At 36.8% G+C, this 19,648-nt stretch overlaps 1 protein-coding gene across 1 annotated transcript in view; it reads left to right on the top strand.

Annotated features, from left to right (window-relative positions):
* The window catches only part of LRBA (LPS responsive beige-like anchor protein), a 416,862-nt gene that overhangs the window by 142,122 nt on the left and 255,092 nt on the right, over window positions 1-19,648 (top strand). The window contains exon 35 of the mRNA XM_082315661.1: window positions 3,262-3,370. Within this exon, the coding sequence (XP_082171787.1) occupies window positions 3,262-3,370 (109 nt within the window). The remainder of the gene's footprint in view (window positions 1-3,261; window positions 3,371-19,648) is intronic.

Here is a 19,648-nt window from a genome sequence, read left to right as displayed (position 1 = left end):
CTCAGCAGTGGTCTACTCAGCTGGAAACAGTTGTTCCTATTGCAAGCAGTGAGCTCCGCTTAACGAATTTCTGTCCAACATTTTGTTTGCCCCAAATGGAAAAATAGCAGCTGCCAAGGTTCCCAAAATTGGTGTTTAGAAGTAGATGATTAAAACTTCATTTTAGACATATAAGCAGAGGTGTGTTCATTTATAGATATGCTGAGAGCTTGTATTTGCCTTTGATTTTTAATGATGGCTATAGGCTCCTCTGTTATATCATGTCATCATTACATTTATGCATAAATATATATTTAGCTTGCGAAACCCCACACTTAAAGAGGTAAATTCAAAATAGAAATCTGAGTGGCATGCTATGTATGTGGATACTGTTCTCATACAGAAAATCCAAACTTACCTAGATAATGATACAGCTTGAATTGTTTATTAGAAGAGAGTTAATCTAAGCATATGCAGTGCTTGGAAAAGGTGACTGAAAAGAACCATTAAAATTATAAATTCTTGACTCTAAGTAATGAACACAGCTGTGATATGGTATAAACCAGTAAATTATTTCATATAGGCTTCATTTGTATTAATAAATATTTTTTATCCTCACCTCCTGAAGACCTTTAGTTGCTGAATTTGGCAATTTGCAAGAAGGGAAGTAATTGTATAATAATTGATACCTAATAATATGAAGCTCCTAGCTTTTTCTGAAGACAGCTTGAAGTTACCAGCAGGTGCTTATGCTGAGCTTGGACAATTCCTTGGTTATTAGCCATAAAAATTTTTGGTTGCCCAAATGACAAATTCGACTAGGATTTATCTGCAAAATCATGTGTAAGTTTTATCTAGCTGGCCTAGCCCTGTATGGAATATCGTAAGAGAAAATGAGGAAAGTGAGTGGGATTAGTAAGGAGAGGTGGGGTGACAAAAATGGCAACTGATCCATAGGAGACCAAGCTCTTTCCGATACTCAAAAGCTATTTGTTTTTACTAGGTAAACTTCTAGTACGTTTTGAGAATGTTGTTCCTGTGTGAGGGAACGTAGTTCTTTGCTTTGTTTGGAACACGTCCATCATCTCTGCAAATGCATAGTAAGTGCCAGTGTACAGTCAGTTATGTACTGGGCTGCTTGCTGGTTACGTTTAGTAGATAAAAAGGAAAATCCGTGTTGTAAATCGTTAAAAACAATTATTATATAGGGTGCTTTCTTGAACAGATGAAAAAAAGTGGGACTTTTAGAGGATGACTAGTGCTAGATTAAAAGTGGACCTTTTAGAGCATAACTAGTATTTTTCAAAGTCCGATCAGATTAGCAGAAGGTATTGGTATTGACAAACTCAATGAAAATAATGGGATACTGTCTAACTGTGTTAAATGTAAATTGTAATACATGGTATCGTAATACATCAGTATTTATGATCCCTGTATTTTTTTGACAGTTCTTAGTTTCATAAAAAAAAGTTTATTTAAATGCTTATGTGACAGATTTGAATGTGCTGCTGGGGATCTTGGAGAAAGAGGGGAATCAAATTTTTGGAATCTGCCCAGACTATGCAATTGGTTATGCAAAGTTTCTTATTGTTGGTTTATTAGCAGGGATTTATTTTTAGCCGAACATTATTGTAAATTTTTTTTTTCAGTGTATGAGCAATGCCTTCTTAACTAGTTTATTTTCCCAATTTTTTTGAAGCCATGAAAAACTATGAAATTGAAGTTATGTTATTGCAGCAATGTTGGTTCTGCAAGTTTTTGAAAGTAAAAGTCTGCCACTAACGCATGCAGATAAATTGGCCAAATTGTATGTTTGTTGCTCAACAGCTACTTCCATTCTAAAAGTGACTGAAAATAGAAAAAAATGAAAAAAATTATAATGTGGTTCTAAAACGGTGGCTTGCGTACAAGCCTCCTCAAACAGAAGGTGAGGTCAGGCTTCAAATAATGCATTGCGCATATTTCGTTTTTCAAGACTTCATCCGTGGGGAGACAGTAATCCACTAACTTCACTGGTTCATGATCACATGGCCTCATTTAGACGTTGTGCTGCAGTCTTCCTAGCCTTGTGGTGAGAGTGGCAATGAATAAAGAGCTTCAGGCGTTGGTCTGAGTCTGGATTTCTTCTCGTGACCTGCAAGCCTACTGCAAGTGTGGAATTGTGAATAGCATAGGAAAAGAGACAGCAGAGCATTGATGATCATACTATCAAACAGACATATAGAGGCAGGTGGAGCCTTAGTTCAGATAAATAAGTTCTAAGGGATAAAATTAACATTGTGTACATTAGAAGGCATCCTGCATAATAAGTGCTGTGTTTGTAAAGAAAGGCTCTCAGTAGACTCTGGACTTGTTGAAATGTACTTTAGCTTATATGTGCAAGGCAAACAAGTGATTTTATGTTCTGCTATTCTTTTCTACATTAGCAATTGAAAACCTTAAAAGAAAAAAAAAAAAAAAAGCTTTAATAACAGATATTTTGAAAAACTAACCAGTAGAGCACATAATGGTTTTATCTGGTTTATCTTTGAGTGATCCTATGGAAATGTGCACCTTCTAAAACAGTAGTAGCTCCTGCACAGCCAGTTTTAACTTTATGAATCCCAATGTAACTAATTAAAAAGGAAATGTTTTTAGTAACAATATGTGAACTCACAGAATAATTGGGTTGTAATTCAATCTGTCAGCTCTGCTGCCATTCATAAACTCAGGGTTTATGAAGGCCTCAGAAATCTCGGATTGAATTATAGCTTTATTCTGTATATAACCTGGAACAATGTATATCTTAGCATTTCATTTGTGAGACTGAGGATGTTTTATAATCCTGAAAATATTACTTAAATGAATACTTACCATAAAATTCCAATTTTACATTTGGAGAAAAAAACTATACTGCAGTGCAATTCACAGTTTTTGTTTAGACTTTCCATCAGTTACATTAGAGCTTTCACTGTGGATGTTTATATGCATAAACTGCTTACTTTTCTTTATCTTGTGTTGTGTGTATGTGAAAGATTTTCTTACTTATCTATATTTCAGGTAAAACAAATGACTGTCTAGAGTGTTTACATTTTGTTTAATACTTAGTTTGGTTTATTATTGAAATACAGTTTTACTAGTTGCCAGAAAATTACCCTTCAACCTTATTTATACCATTTTCTTAACGCCATAAAGTCAGTTATGGAACAGAACTCAAAATATTTGTATATATGCTGTATTTACAGATTTTTATTTTAGGACTTCATCCTCTCAAAGCAGTTCTTAAATATTCTCTGTCCTCAGGTTGCTGAGTCAAACCATGAAGGACCATTTGGTAAGAGTGGCTAATGAAGCAGAATTTATTTTGAGCAGACAGAGAGCAGAGGACATTAACCGCCATGCTGAATTTGAGGTAAGAAATGAAATCTTTTTTTAAAACAAAAAACAAAACCAACCACCAAAACATAACAAGCCCACTGTGTTCGAGGATTCCTATGTATGATATGGGCTTTTTCAGGCACAGGAGGTTCCATCCTGAAAAGTGGGTGTTTTGATAGTTTGCCACTAACTTTGATGGAAAAACAGGCTGTGCAGAGCAGCTCAGAACTTGTCAGAATCTGCAAACCATAGTTTGTGGGGGAAGGAATTTTATCATACCCATGCTGCTCTTTTCCACGAAGAAAATACCATTGTATGTGTTAAAGCTGCTTAGCGTCACAGTCAAGATATAACTCTGAAAAAAACACCTTACTGAAGATAAATGATAACAGCCTGTGAAGTGCGAAACGAGAAATTACTTCTTTTTCTATCATTTGCTATTTCACTTAGTCCATCTCTCAAACCAGTTTCCTTGTGTTTTACATGCCTCAGAGTGGTTTTGTTATGTTTTTGTATTTTTGTCCCATTTAAGAGATTCTAAAGTGAAATAATGGTCTTTGTTTTTATAGACTTGTAATAAAAATACAAGCCTTCTTTCTGAATCGCTTTAGTCGTACCTCCAGTTTTGGATCTCAGTTATATCGCGTATCTCCTTTCTCTGTGCTTTAATTATTGGGTTGTTTAAATGAAAACGGAGCTAAATCTCACTAAATTCAGTAATATTCTGCTTAAAGAGTACTTAGTCTTTATTCTGACATGTGATACTACTTGTGGTTTTGTTTTTAAAATGAAGCATTAAGAGATTGAAGGCACATTTGTGCTTAACGTATTTCTAAACTGTTTTTCTCTTAAATCTTTACTTGAAAAAATATTCCCCAAAGATGAAAGCATATTTGTCTTAGACAGTGCTTATGTTCTAAAGGTCATCTGTGTTGGCCCCAGGATTCAAGCTGTGCGTTGTTTAATAACATATCTGCACTTCATCTAGAGCTAGTTACCCCCTCCTGCAAACAGAGATGTTGTAAGATATCTACAGTACCATTTTGCAATGGTGAAATAGCAGACATGTTTCATTTATTACATCAAGGGTTTGGCAACAGTCCTGTGGAGATGAAAAGTGCATCTTTTTACTTCATTGCCTGATAATCATTGGAGTGGGACATGCTTGACATCTTTTGCTCTGGATTTATGTGGAAGCTCCATGCATGACATGGCATTATTGATTAGATGAACAGCCCACTTTTTTTTTTTCATCAGATGCAAACTATTTGCAAAGGTGTGCATGTATGTGGGAAATCTGTGTGAAGTAGAGAGTTCCGTCATGTAAATACGGGCTACCAATGAATACAGTTGTTCAGTGACAACTTCACTGGTAGCCTTATTTCTGTCTCAAGACACCTTTTATGATGTCTGGAAGGAATTTACACTGAGCATCAACTTACATTTTCAATATAGCTCTGAGTTTTGCTGTGACAACTCTCTAGGATAAGAGTTGGCTGATACTTTTTTAACTTGATGCTGTTTTGAATCTGTGCTGTCTCAGTATGATGGCTCAAGGAGTTTAACTCATAAGCTTGAACTTAAACAGAAACTAGAGTACTAAAATAGCAGCAGCCTGTTTATCAAGTTTAGTTTTGTTACTGTGTTGGAAAAACTTCGATCTAGCATCACTTCTGCAGGTGTGCAAATTGAGGATATAAAACTATTGGATTCTACCAAATGCTTAAATAACAAATCTGGTGTCTCATGAAGTTAGCGTTACTGATGTCTGTGGCAGACTTCAGTCAGCGTTTATGTTTCTTTTGTGGAAGGGGAAACGGTTAGTAACATCCATTTGAATCTGCAGGTATCACATCAACAATCAGAAATTCCTGTGTACTGTGTTCCATCCATCCATGGTATGGTCTGGTTTTCACATGTCCCGTCAAGTGTGATACTTTTTAGCCATGGTGTTCCTCGTAGCCTTTTCAGATGGTGCTCCAGGCTATAGAAAACCTGCCATTCTTCTGTTGTGCCCAGAAATGGGTCTGTCACTTGACTAGACTGGAGCCATTCCATCACTTAATGGGAATGTATCGGTGCTGTGTTGGGCTGCTGACGTGCTGTGTATGGCGATGGGTAGGTATGTTCCCAGTGTATGAATAGGCATCAATGTTGATGCCTTGTTTTGGTCATGACACACAGGCATGTGACACAAATAAGAGAAAAAGGACTTTTAAAACAATTGATGCAGCCTTTGATCTGGTTCATTTCTCCAACCTGAGGACCTGTAAGGAAGCAGAGTAGCAGATGATGAGCACTAAGCTAAGGATTGTTTTGGCTAGCCTGACTGGTGTGGTTTGGTCACCTGCATGCACCTGGTTCCTTGATTTGCTGCTTCATCTTCCGTCTATTCTTGAGAAGCGAGTTGGAACGAAGATGGTATTCTTCGAGTCATGAGAGAGACTCTGCTTGGTCAGTCCATTGAATGCAATATCCCATCTGCCATGGCATATGTCCAGAAAAGAGCACTTGTAGAAGGGAGCAGATAGGCTATACTTTCATAAATGCTGTTTTATCATAGAAAGATCTGCAGCTCAGAGACTTCCCTAACCAGAGGGAAGTCATATCTTCAATAGTGTTGTGATTTTTCTGCTGTGATTTTTTCCAATTCCTTTTAAAATTTGATGTAAATATTTTGTACCAATAATGTCCTAAGATGAGGAATTTCCGTGCTGTGATAGTTGAAGAAAGTGAATAGATCCCGTGTCCAACAAAAAGATTAAACAATTTCTTGGAAAATAGTGTAATCCTATAACATTTGGCCCTGAAGAATGGTATATGCAAGTGTGGGTTTGATCATATTTAAAAGCATTTTGTGATTGTGGTAATTACTAGTTGCAACTTTTTTAAAAAAAAAAAAAAAATGGTTGAGACGAGCATGCATGGTTCAGATCAGAAGCAAACTTTGCCACCTGAGCTATGGGGAGAAAGGAGCTGAGGCTGGTTGAGTGCAGGATACAGATCCAGAGACAGATGAGAAATGTGGCAAAAATTTTTTCATTTTTATTCAGACTTGCGTTTCTGGGGTTTCAGATCACATATGAAATATTCCATGATAACATTGGGTCAGGAAAAATCCAACCCTCAAATTTCTTTTTAAAGATCTGTAGTATGTTTGCTGCTACCTGGTTTTAATTCTTCCAAAGTCGTGACAAAGATGAGCCTTGCAGTATGTGTGTCGGATTTTGGACAGGTTTGTACCATGGTGATAGAGCAATGTAGTCTTATAAAATTTTCTGTAGAACGCTTTTTTTTTTTTTTTTTTTTTTTTTTTTTTGAAAGGCAAGGGCAATTTTAAAATAAAAGGCAAAATACCTTGTCATCATTTAAAACTCAAGTCTGGTATTTGGGGCACATAGATGCAGAAGAAAGCAATGGGAAATTTAGACAAGCTTCATAACCAATTTCTGTAGTTATATATAATCATATAGTATTTGGTTATAAATGGGGTAAGGATGGTCATTGTAGGAGGAAGGAAAAACCTAGGAAAACAGATAATACTAGGAAAGGCGCTGCTGTGCTGAACAACCGCACTTCAGAAATGTGATGCAAGAAAGCATTTGCCATGTGACCTTTTAAAAGTTGCACAGGGTCTAGAGGGGAAGGTACCACTCCTATTTGGTTCTTAATTCATTGCAAGTACAGGACAGATGTTTTCCTTCCAGAAATGGATTGAGAAGTGGCCACCTATCAGTTCTTTCACAGCCAGGAGGAGACAGAGAAGCAGCAGCAAACGTGGCCCATGTTCACTTTGCCTCATAAGGTCTGATTGGGCCTTTCTTTGCTGTGTCTCCATGTGGTGGGACCCTGCGTTGGTCAGAACATTGAGAGCAAAATGTCTATACCCTTTCCATAAAGTAGGATGACCAAAAGCACAGGAAGAGCCTCTAAAAGCAAGGGTGGGGTTTTTTGCATACTTTTCCAGTTTGTGCTGTAACTTTAGATATGCAGGAAACTCTGAGTGCCTGGGTGAGATAGATTTAAATTAAAAGGATCTGAAAAGAAATCTTTTCTCTCCTCCCTATGTCTTTTCAAGGCAATTCTCTCTCTTTCAGAAACTTCAAATAGTGTCTTGAACAGCAGCAAAATCTGCACATCCACTTCTTCTGTGTCTGGTGGCAAGAAGGGCATCTGTCATCTTGGCTTGGCTATTTTTCTGTTTCTTCCTTTTTGTCAGAAGTCTCGTGTCTCAGTTTGCATTGCAGACCCCTCCTTTGCCTCTGCAGTCCTGCACTCCCAGAAGCTTCTTCAAACTGGAGGTGCCCAGCTTCCCTTACGGAAGATGCAATCTCCCACCCTCTCTAGAGGGCCCTACCTTACAACTCGGCAGCCTGGACAAAGACAAAAAAGTCTTCCTCTTTTGATGCCTGGCGACTCCTTTTTTCAATAGGAGATAATATAAGTAACAACAAATTATGAGCAAACAGTTATGCTGTCTTTCTTCTAAGCTGGTATTGTAAAGAAGACAGGAAACAAAATTGCTTTGGAGGTAAAGGATTGGTTGTGAGAGGTTTTCTGTGGCTGAATACAAAGGTCAACCTTTTTATTTCTTTTTTTTTTTATTCCTGATCCTTTCTTCACTCATGTTTTCACTGTTACCTCTATAAGTAGTTACATCTATGAATGTAGACATATTCCCATGTGTCACAGGGAGACTCAAGACATACTTACCCATTTTACAATGTGATTAAGCCTCAAACAAGCCTGATGAAGCAATATTTGACTCATTTCTCTAGTGAGGTGGCAGTGAAGCACATGGTTTTACAGTGAAAGTGGAAATGTGAGCATGCCTAACATAACTTATAACCTTAAATTTCACCCAGTGTCCCTGGGATTTATATGCATGGGTCTCTTAGGCATTTTTCAAAATCTCACCCCGAGTGTTTGGTAGAGCTGAAAATCCTGCAGAGGACCCTCTTTATGCCTGAATTCCAACAACTAGTTTCATGCTACCCCCTAGACTGCTTTCTAGAAATGACCTTGAAAGATGTGGTGATTCGCACTGTGTCTTAGATTATGTGCGCAGACTGCTGCGGAGTCGGGCCTATGAGAATAATTGGATTTGGTGCGAGGAGGGGGAGGGAATTTTGTACTCTAATTGACTTTATTTTATAATTTATGACAGGAGTGCCCATTGCCTTGGATATGCATCCTGTCTTATATAAATCTCTTCATGTATTTGTGTGTGAATATACATATTTATAGAATTCTAAATATGTAAACCTGCAAGCGTGTTAAGCCTGGACTGTTCAAGCATCACAGTGTTTCATCTTTCTAGTGAAGGTTTAGTTTGCTATTGGATGGCACTACTGGATTTTGACCAAAATCTGTGGTACCATATCTCAGTGCTTGTGTAAAGTATTTTTTATGAATATTCTTCCAGCAACATGGGGGGTTTTTCCCTGGAAGATTCACATGAAGGAATAGGAAAATGAGGGAAAAGGTACTATACAGAACCATTCATAATGCTACACATCATGAGTGTGCGTAGAGGAGCAATGGACGGTGAAACACAATAATTTTCAGAAAACTTTCCAGAATGGATGGACAAGGATTCTTCATTCTGAGTCTGTGAGGAAAACAGACACTTTGGTAATTTTTTCAGTAAAATGTAACTGCTGCTGTAATTTACAAACTAACCTGCCTCCTCCAAGTGTCTTTTAAAAAAAGATTGTGTGGTGTCATTCCCTTGAATTTTTGGTCTTATTTTTTTCAAATTCTCATCATCCATAGAAATATAAAGTGCTGGCATTCTTGTTATTGGCCGTTTCTGTTGATTAACTGGGAATTTCACATGACTTTCCCTTTGCATTTGTTATAAATCATGCTAGGCAGCTAACTTCTCTGCATGATTTCTCTTCAATAATTAAATCTAGCATTTCCAGCTGCTGTAAAATTTGTTGCCCTTTTCTGTTCGGTTATGTTTTTTCATGCGGAAGACTTGGACTTCCTCACAGTTTTAATTCTTATTCAGTATCAATTTATAGGCTGTGTGTAATAAACTGAATGTTTTACTTCATGGCTCATGCTGAGAAACGAATCTTAATGTTAATACAAGTGTTGCCTTGACAGAGGTAAGATGCAAGGCTAGGCAAGCGTTCCAATAGTGACTTGGATGAAGGTATTTGCTTTTTGTTTCCTTGGCAGAAAACAAAATGCAGTGGTTCCGTTGATTGATAATCTTGTGTATTCTGCACCTTTTCCCCTTTGGTATACTAAGCATTAAATGTTAGAAGATGTTATTTCTATCAGAGGAAGTAACTAAAAAGTACTGCAAATCAATTGTGGCAGAATATCCATAAGTCACAGAGAATGTTTGAGCACCCTTGAAAGAATTATGAAAAGGTATTTGGTGTCTTTGTAGTTTCTGTAGGTGATTGTTCTGTACATAACAGTTACTGCGGGAAAGAAAGTTCCAATCCTTGACTGGGTCCCTATTCGCCGTATAATTTTCCAGTGTTTTCAATAAAAGCTGCTTTGTGATAGAACTCGTGCATCAAATAATCATTCTGTGGCTCTTACAACGTCCTTTTATATGAAGTGTTATTCAACACACTTAATGGCAATGACCTTATTTATTAGAACAAAAGATTTTGAAATGCTTTCAATGGGTGTTCTCTCTAGTAGTGTGGGTTATCAGCAATGAATCTTTACAGAACATATGAAGATAATGGATAGCTCAAGTTGTAGGCATCGTGTAGTAATGTAACCAAAAGTTATAGTCCATAAGATTGCAAAAATGTAATGTGGCAACACAAAGGAAGTTAGATGTTCCCTCACAGAAAAATAAGGCTTTACACATTTCATTATGGATGCGCTTAACTCTCTCTCAAATTTAGATTTTTAAATAAATGCTGCCCTTTGCATTGGGCAGGTTAGGCATTATAGCACCATCTGTCGGTAGAAGGAAGAAAAATTCTGACTTTCTAAACACATTTTTCTTTGAGCTATCATAAACTCTTCAACGGAGTGCTGAGCATGGAATAATATTTTTTTTTTCCATTGGAGGATTAACTAGTTTTGTTCTGCTGCAATATTGTTGACAAGTCCCAAACTGGAAAATTAAATTTCTCGTATTCCTGAGGTGGCAATTTTTAGGGTTCATTGTCTCATGTGAGTCAAAGGATACTGAAATGAGAAGTTCATTTTCTGTTTGAACATTATAACGTTTTCCCTGTGCTCTGGGAGGTGTTGGGATAAAGTATTGCCTGATTATGAAAGAAGGAGGGAAAAATTGTGGTTCCTCTTTCACTATGTTTTAATAAGCAATGGGAGGAGAAGGAATGAAAACTTACACTGGAATGCTGAGACATCTTTTTTTGTTATATCTCAATTGTAAATCAAAATACATTACAGAAATATGTCTAAGAGCTATCAAAGATATAAAAGTATTGTTTCTGAAGCAGCTTGAAAGAAAATTCTTTTTAGAACTATGCTCTTGTATAGACTTTTCTGATGAAACAAGAAGTCATTTTATCTTCATTACTGTTTTTTGGATAATATTTTTGGCAAGTTATGAGACGAACTATGTGAAGAATTAAATCTAATAAGTATCAATGTATTATTGGGCTTTTCAAATTATGTTGAATATTGAAATGAAAGACAGTCATAACCGTAGCTATTTCGTATACAAAAAATCTATTCTTGTTTTTCTGATGCTAAGGAAGTTTATTACTTTATAATTAATGCTTAGTGTTTAGCAGTATCTTGTCAAGACACTTCCACATTTTATCATCTATGCTATGTTTCATTTACATACTAAGTGTAATTGGAAAAAAAAGTCCAGGAATGTCATGATGATATGAGTCTCTTCTGCACAGCGTTTTACCATACTAGCTGTGTGAGACTTTAACTTTTTATGGCCTTTTCTTCTCTCCTTTTACGTATTTAACACATCTACTTATTCTTCAGTTCCTGTTCATGATAAACTTTCCTTTGTTTTAAAAACTTTTTACCCTCTCTTGTAAGTACTGTTACAGCTGATTATTTTTACTAGAGATTATCAATGAGTTTAATTAATCTACTCTCCACGGCTCTGGAAATCTTAGCAGAACATGCTCTGGAATTCTTGTTATTTTAGCGTTGGTAGACCCTGGAAACCTAAAAAATCCTCTGCCAGAAGAAGCCAAAGACTCGGTTCCTGTAACCACTTATGTTTTGTAATTTTGCCCTGCTACTTTAATGGCTGAATTGAAACAGCATAGGCATGAGAGGGGAGAGCAGCATTGTATGCTTCTGCTGTGATCTATCTTCTGCTACACTGGGAAAAAACATTCCTTTTTGAACTTATCTTTTGCTGTGGCAGTGCATCTTAACTTTTTTTGGTGTGTGAAATCTGTAATCGTAAAGCTGATAGTGTGGTTTGGTTTTTGTGTGTGTTTGGGGTTTTTTTTTATTTATTTCTCACTCACTAGCTAGCTAAGTACCACACAAAATCCAGAATAACAATCAATGCATGCTTACAAGATTGATCAACATAAGGTACTGTCTAAACAGTACTTTATTAGGATTGATTTCTTTTTATTCTTTTTTAATTACTAATTCTAAGTTTCAAACTTGTTACTTCTTTGAAAGAATAACTCCTAAAGTAAAATTATGCACAGTAAGAAGTGAGTAAAATATAGTAATCTGTACTGTGGAATATCTCTTCCACAGCAATGACTTTAATGAGTTACTTGTGTTTCATGTGTTAGGGAAAAATAGTACAGAAATATGAATGTCTGGTCTTATATTAATATGTGCAGGATTTATATAGGTAAGTTCCACTTGTTGCAGATAATTCTTTGTGAATACTGACTTGTGATGGGAATTGCTCAAATACTGGGATGAAAATAGCTTGAGTTATTAGGGTGTTATAGAGCACAGGTTCTGCCAGTTTTCTGGAATAGGAAACAATTTGGCAGGAAACTTGAATAACTTGAACTTTGTTTAGAGCATTCAGAATCCAAAATCATTTAGGATGTTAACACAATCCACTTGGAAATTCCATGCTTTTGTTTATTCATCTGCATTAATAATGTTGTTCTTTTGTTTCGCAGATGAATAGTTTGCTGACCCTCAAGAGCATCTGTACTGGGTTAGACCAAAAGTCCATCAAGCTCGGTATTCTGTTTCTAACAGAGTTGAATAGTACATGCCTAGGGACAAGCGTAAGAACAATGCAATGATATAGGGGTGCTTCCTTGGTTCCACCCAGGTGGCAGGGACCACAATTGGACGAAGATTTGCAGTTCTCTATATGACTGTCACCTATTGTTTTATCTCCCAGTCGCTGTATTAGCATTTCTCATGTTTGATTGTTGTTTATACTACCTTGAATTACTCAGAGCTATCAGCAAAATTTGACATCTCTTCCAGTATCCAGTCCTTTCTAAATACATTTAATAGCACAGTGGGATTCAATTGATGATTTCCCTCCACTTTTAAGAGTAGCTATTCTTTTCCTTAAACCTGTTTCCTTTGTTTTTACCAATTTTTATCAACGTAAGGATGTTGCTATATGCCCTACCGCATCCTGCCTTTCTTTGAATATCTTTTTGGTGTTCAAACAGTGGACTTTATGAACTGGATCTTTCTTGTCTGTGTCTCTAGTGGCTTGTTGAAAGAAATCTAATGAACCATGACTTTGCTTTACAAAAGCAATGATGACTCTTGCCAGTGTGTTTATTCCATTGTTTGCTTTTTGCTTTAAACACAGCTACCAATTTACCTCTATAAAATTTCAGACGTATTGCCATGTAGTTCCCTGCTGTCCTCCAGAGTCCATTTGGCATATTTCATTCTTCTGGCACTGAGGCGGTTTGAACAAGAACACTGTAGCTAATGGCTCAGCTGCGTTCATCCCCGAGTTCTTCTAGATCACCTGAGTGAATACCGTCTGGTCCTAGCAGTTGGTCACTTGTCAGTTTTTTTTTTTATAACTTCTCTGCTAGCACTTCTCTGTGGTGGTCTTGTGTTCCAAGAGCTCTTTTTATCCTTTGATCTTCTATTAGCTCTACAGAGATACCTTAACGGGCTTACTGCTCCTGATTTGTTTGAAAAATAATTTATTACTGCCTTTTATGCCTTTATGCAAGTGTTCCTCAAACTCTTTTGGCCTGCTTCATTCTGTTTTTAAAACTAACATACCACAGTTGACATATTTTTCTGTTTTCCTTCTTTGAACAGACTGCTTGAAGAATGCCATTTTCTTACAGCCGCCTTTCTCTGCAGTTTAACCGTTCCAGCTTTTTTTGGTCTTTTAAAAAGCCTTTTGATGGATGGCACACGTTTCTGTTGAACCCCTAATATTGTATCTTTTAATACAGTTTTTGTGTTGTCTATAAAAACATTTTCCATGTTTTGCTGCATCTTTTTATGCTCCTAATACGAAAACTGAGCTAGCTAGCTAAGAAATTCCTTGCTTCAAATTAGGTGTTCCCGTCAGAAATGTTGTTTTTCTCACCAATTCATGAAAAATAAATCAGTAGTGTTTACCTTGTTTATTATTCACGTACTGACTTTTATGGTCGCTCATGCCAGGCAGCGATTCTAAAATACTCTTGACTGAAGTAATACAGTGTACGAAGAGTGTAAATTTCTAGCATTAACAAAGCAAATATCCTATTGTGCTTGATTGGAGATTTTCTTCTAAAATTCCTGTCCAGAGATAGCTTGCATTACTTAGGTACCTTTTTAACAACAGTGTTAGGAATTGTTCAGCTTTGAAGAAAAAACACTGGTGACAGTACACATCTCTCCTATGTGCTTTATTATAGGTTAGTTTGATCTAAATGAGAAAGACATTATGTTAAAACAATTCTGAGATTGGTGCTGACAAGGTCAGAAAGATCTTCGGGGTCTGAATACCTGAAGGTGTGTTTTCTCACACTATTCCAACTGGTAGGTTGGACTTAAATGTTCTGGTCAAATATAAACTTTTTCTAATTTATTTTTATTTGTGTTCAGCGTATATTTCTTTCTTGTTATGTGACTATCGTCTTTTGGCTTCACTGGGTTGTTGTTTTTTGTTTTTTGTTTTTTTCTTTTCTAATCTATTATTTATCACATCTCCTCACTTCATTTCGCTAAGCTAAATGACTTTTATTTTTCTATTTTTTTTTCTTCTAAGGTGGTGTCTGCATACTCTAGGTCATCGTGGTAGTTCTACTCTGTGTCTGTTCTTGGAAGGTTGATTCCTAGCGGAACATGGATGAGCAAGACTAATCACATTGATAAGTCCATTATCAAGCCTGTTATCGTATCTTAAACTGTGGATACTTAAGGAAGAGTTTATTAAAAAGGCAAACAATAGTAACACTTTCCCAGAATACACTCTCAGCCTTCTGCAGTTTGAAGTTCAGGGAATTCTGATTCTTGCTTGCCAGAAATGATGGCCATGTGCTTAGTACCCCTTCAGGATTATTCCTCCATTTGCCCTGCAAAACTTTGAATCCACATAGGCTTTCGCTAAAAGTTTCACTGAGTTAATTGCAAATTGTACTGGCATCTTAATTTCATTCTTGTGTTGTAAAATGCCTGTTCCCTGGTAGCGAGTCAGGTTGGGGAGGAGAGATGGATCACAACCAGTATTTCTTAGAACACCTTCTGTTCATTATACTGTTGTAATTAATAGAATAAAGCTGTTACTCTTAATAGCTGATAACCACACGCAATGTCATCACTTACACACTTACAGTTGGAGCTTATAGTTGGGAGTCTGACTCCCACTGTATACTCCAACAAGTGTAATGAAGGGTTTTACTGGCGTTCCAATAGCTTCAGAAAGTCCTGCAGAAGGTCCTCTGCTTCATGGGGGTATATGTACAGTCCTGTATTCCTTGTTTGTGTAGACTAGCCGCCACTCTCTTGGATGTTGTCCGAGTCATACATCCCCCTGCCGGTACTAGCGTATGCTAGTGGTGGTGTACAGATTCAGCAGACCTGTGGTATTCTGAATTGATGATATTTTGCAGGTTCAACAAGACTGCCAGTCCCTAGAGTTTACTGGCTCTTGGGAAACTTTCACACATGACCTTCTCAGCATGCACTCTCCATCTCTTTGGCCTGCTTTTTCCTGGTGACTCTCTCCATCTAATGTTGAATCTATATAACCCGTTCACGCAAACTCACCTAGAAAGGGTCCTTTATATCATATGATTTTACAGAATTCTCCTGTCCCTCCTGAGTTGTCTTTTTTCCCCCCACCTTGAAAAATTCTACTGTTACATAGTTATTTCTTTTATGGCAGTGATTCCAGTTCTGAATCCTTCCATAATGTTTCTCAGTTCTACCATATTTTCTGATGGAAGACCCAAACGTGCACCCAGCATTCCAGATGTGGACACCTGGAATTTATAAATACACAATGTTTTCTGTGTTGTTCTCTTCACAGTGGTTCCTAGTTCTTTATTTGATTCCTGTGTGCTTGTTGATTATCCTGTACCGAGCTGATGTTTTCATAGAACTGTCATTGATAATACCAGCTCATTATGGCAAAAAGGAGTGACGATAAAGGTGAACTCAGAGTCCATCATTTTATAACTAAAATTAGATTCTTTCCTACATTTCTTTTATCTACACTGAAGTTCCTGTGCTGTTTTATTATCACAATGACTTGGTCTTCCAAGCTCCCCCTCCAGTTCCTCACAGCTCCTTCGTGATTATACAACTCTGAATAGCTTAGTATCAGCAACGAACTTTGTCACTTCATTATTCACTCATTCTTCAGACTTTTTTTTTTACATATATGTTGAACAGCCTGAAACAATCACAAACTGAGAGGAATTGTATGGTTAATGTTAGTTTGACCAGAACCGTATCTAGCATTTTCTCTCATCTTCTGGAAGTAGCTTTTCTGATTCTTGTCATTTACCCTTCCTTTGGATGCTTTGTTTTGCTTTTCTTTTGTGATGTTCATCTAGATAATCATTATATCTTCCTAAAATGTGACTTTTAAAATCAAAGTAGTTTGCTCATACGAGTGGAGAATTTGTACTTCCTGATGTTTCAAGAGGTTTGATAAAATAAAAAGTTAGAGTATACTTCTGTTGTTATTATTTGTACAGTTAGCATTTCCACTGAAGGTGAAAATATAAATGTCAAAACCACTCTAAAAAAGAAGGCAATTACAGCATGAGATGATAGGTTTAGTTTTTGTATACCTACAGGAACCTGAAACTGCTGTAACACTCTTCTTTTGTTTCTGCTAAAACAGAATAGTGAATCAAACAGTTTATAATAGCATTAACATCCAGGTAAAATATTTTCAACCAGTCTTTATAATTCCGGAATTAGTGGAAACATTTACGTCTTTAGATTCTTCCATCAAGGCACAGGGAAGTGAATTATTGAAAAGATAAAAATAAATTTGTTTGCTTTCTGTCAGAGTTCATATCCACAGCCAACCTTGATAGAAGACCAGAATGATTTAGACAAGTTTGCTTTGGAGATTCATAACATATGCTTGCTGGACAGAATTGAGTTATCTGTGCTCTGGAGAGTAAGTTATTGTAGCAGGAGCTGACAGAGATGAAGATAACTGAGGGAAATTCAATTACCTTTTAGTGTTTTCCTTCTAATAGGATTCTTAATGTGAAAAAGATCCTTAGATGATGCGCCTATGTTGCTTTGTGAGATCTGCTTTGATACCTGCATCCAGAATAAAGTGAACTGTTCTTTTCAGGCCTTCATGAAGGATGAAATATGCATCTGATTGCTAAATGGGTGTTAACTTTTGATCCAACATATTGTCATTTGTAGCCCAGATGTATTTGACAGCCTTTTGGCAGTGGTCTTGGATATTCTTTCAAATGCAATTTCCTTTTCAAAAGTATTGTTTTTATGTGAGAAGCTTGTTGATAACAGGAATTGAAGAAAGAGGTCACACAACTGTAAAATATTTCCCTATATTCTAGTTCTGTTTCTGCATGTTTGTTTTCTCATTTGACTTTCCCTGGCAAAAGCGCCTGAGTTGCAAATACTGCATATGACTGACCTGAGTTCAAGCTGTTGGGTTAAAGCCCACCCCACTTGACTATAGCTGGATTTCATGTGAAACCTCTGCAGTTCTGAAGTTACCAGGGTAGACTGGTGCGTACAGGTATTAGGATATTAGTGTTTGTCTTACTTGTTAAAATTTCAATTTTTTTTAATAATGGCTGATGCTTGAAATGAAAATGTAGAAGTGACTCTATGAAGCCAGCTTGTGTACGAAAACATACCACGTACAAGTTTGTGTACCTGCAATATGCTTTCTTTTACTGACCCATTAAACTACTGTCTGTAGCTGAATGTAGTTATGTGTATATTCTCCAAAAGATTTTATTTTTAAAACTCTGACCCCTATCAGCTTTGGAAAAGTAAAGCCCACTTTGTATCTGGAGGATTTATCCAAGCACTTGCACACTGATATTTCTGTAAAAGCAAGGGAGAGCAAGTATCTTCATGTTAGGTTTATTTGCAATCCCAAAACAGGTTTGGCTGTTCCTAAAAGCCGTAGCATACCTGCCCTATAGAAGTCTGCACTGCAAATCTAGTCCATAGTTTGAGTACTTACTTCTCTTGACCTATGGCTTCTTGATTATGTAAGCTATAGATACACTTGTCATTAGCTTGTTTGTACTCAAATCGTAGTATGCATAGTCTCATCTTGTAGTTAACGCAGTCTCCTCATCTAGGCATGACAAAGTTTGATTCATGCAGGTTTATTTTCTGAGGATCATGAAGGTGGCTTATGAAAATCAACTTGGGGGTAATGTGGGAAGTAAAACATTAAAACATATGCCTTAAGATACTGAGATGTTTAGAAAAGTTCATCGGTAGAGCCTGAAGGCATTTACAGTTAAGTTTTTTCAATGTTACCTATATTTCTTAGTCACATAGAGTATTTTTATCTTTCATTTATTGGAATATTATTGAGGCAGAAGTTGTGCAAAATATTGCATCTAGTGTAATAGCTTATCCTGGATTGGTATTTCTCATTCCAGTGAAAGCTTGAGCCTTTCATTGAGAATGCTCTCTTCTGAATACAAAATATAGTTACTGTGCTGAAATAAATACCTTCATGAACAATGGTTGAAAAGAGACAGTAATTGTTTAAATAAGGATTTTACAATTAAATTGCTAAAATGATCTTTATTTTGTACTAGGTGGGGCTTGAAGACTGTCTGGGATCCAGGGAGGGAAATCGTGGCAAACTGTAAAGCCACACCCCGCAAAGGGTGACATTCCTGTTAATCTTTTATAGAGGTAGCCTTTTATTTCTGAGTAGACCTATACAGCTTTCCAGGAAAGGGAACAAGACTGTACTAATCGGAAGTCTTTACAGGAACTGAAAGGTCCTTTCACATTGCAAAACAGTGAGATAGGAGGGGCAGTCCAGGTGTTCATCTTGCCTTTCCTGTATTAACTTTTAAATGGGAATCGCTATAATAGATTTTTTTTTGAATCGTTTTCTTCCCACTTCATCTGATTCTTTTATAGAAATGTTTACAGAGTGAGTCCACCTACTGATTTTTCTCTTTGACCTAAATAGGAGAAAACTGAGCCAATCCCTTTGAGATGGTCTTAGATCATGAAAAGGAAGATCTATCAGGCAGTTAAGTTGCTCTTCAGATGATCACTGTGTCGAGGATGGTGCCAAGTGACTTAGAGCCCTCTGGATTTCACTGTTAATCTGAAGTCCTACTGGAAGTGGCATAGTCAATCCTTAAAAAGTCTTCCCATTCAGAAAACCAAATCGTCCTCACTGTTGTGTTTCACACAAGGAAGTAGATAAAGTTTCCTGATACTTTCCTCACCACTCCTCCCTCCTACCTTTTTCCTGATTACATTTCTAGGTCCCTGTTGTTAATTCACTTTTTAGAAAATGCATCTTCAAAGATTTCTTGCTATCTTAAAAGAAAAGATTTAGATCTCTCTTGGAAGTAGGGCTTGGAAGGTGATGATAGTGACTATAATGGTGAGCAGTGCAAGTACTTTTTTTTTTTTCTTCTTTGTGCCCTAGTGCCAAGATACTGCTGTTTTTGTCAAAAATTTGTTGGAACAAATTCTGGGTCTAAGTAGTAATGCCAAGGTTATGGCATAATGGATTTTGAGATGTTCATGCTTATTCCATCCTTCTCCCCGCCTGTCCTTGCGGAAACCTGGGATTTAAATCTCATCAGACTACCCTGAATTGTGTATTGTCCTTAGAGCAATTTGAGATTCCATCTTTTGTGACCGATGCCAATTCTTGCCTCACAGATATTTAAGGGAGGTGACAGACAAAGCAAGCAAAATGCTTAGTTAT

This window comes from Platalea leucorodia (assembly GCF_965183815.1).
Source record: "Platalea leucorodia genome assembly, chromosome: 6".
In the NCBI taxonomy this organism is placed as follows: domain Eukaryota; kingdom Metazoa; phylum Chordata; class Aves; order Pelecaniformes; family Threskiornithidae; genus Platalea; species Platalea leucorodia.
Note: the sequence above shows the minus strand (reverse complement) of the source record. Positions and strands in the feature narration are given on the sequence as shown.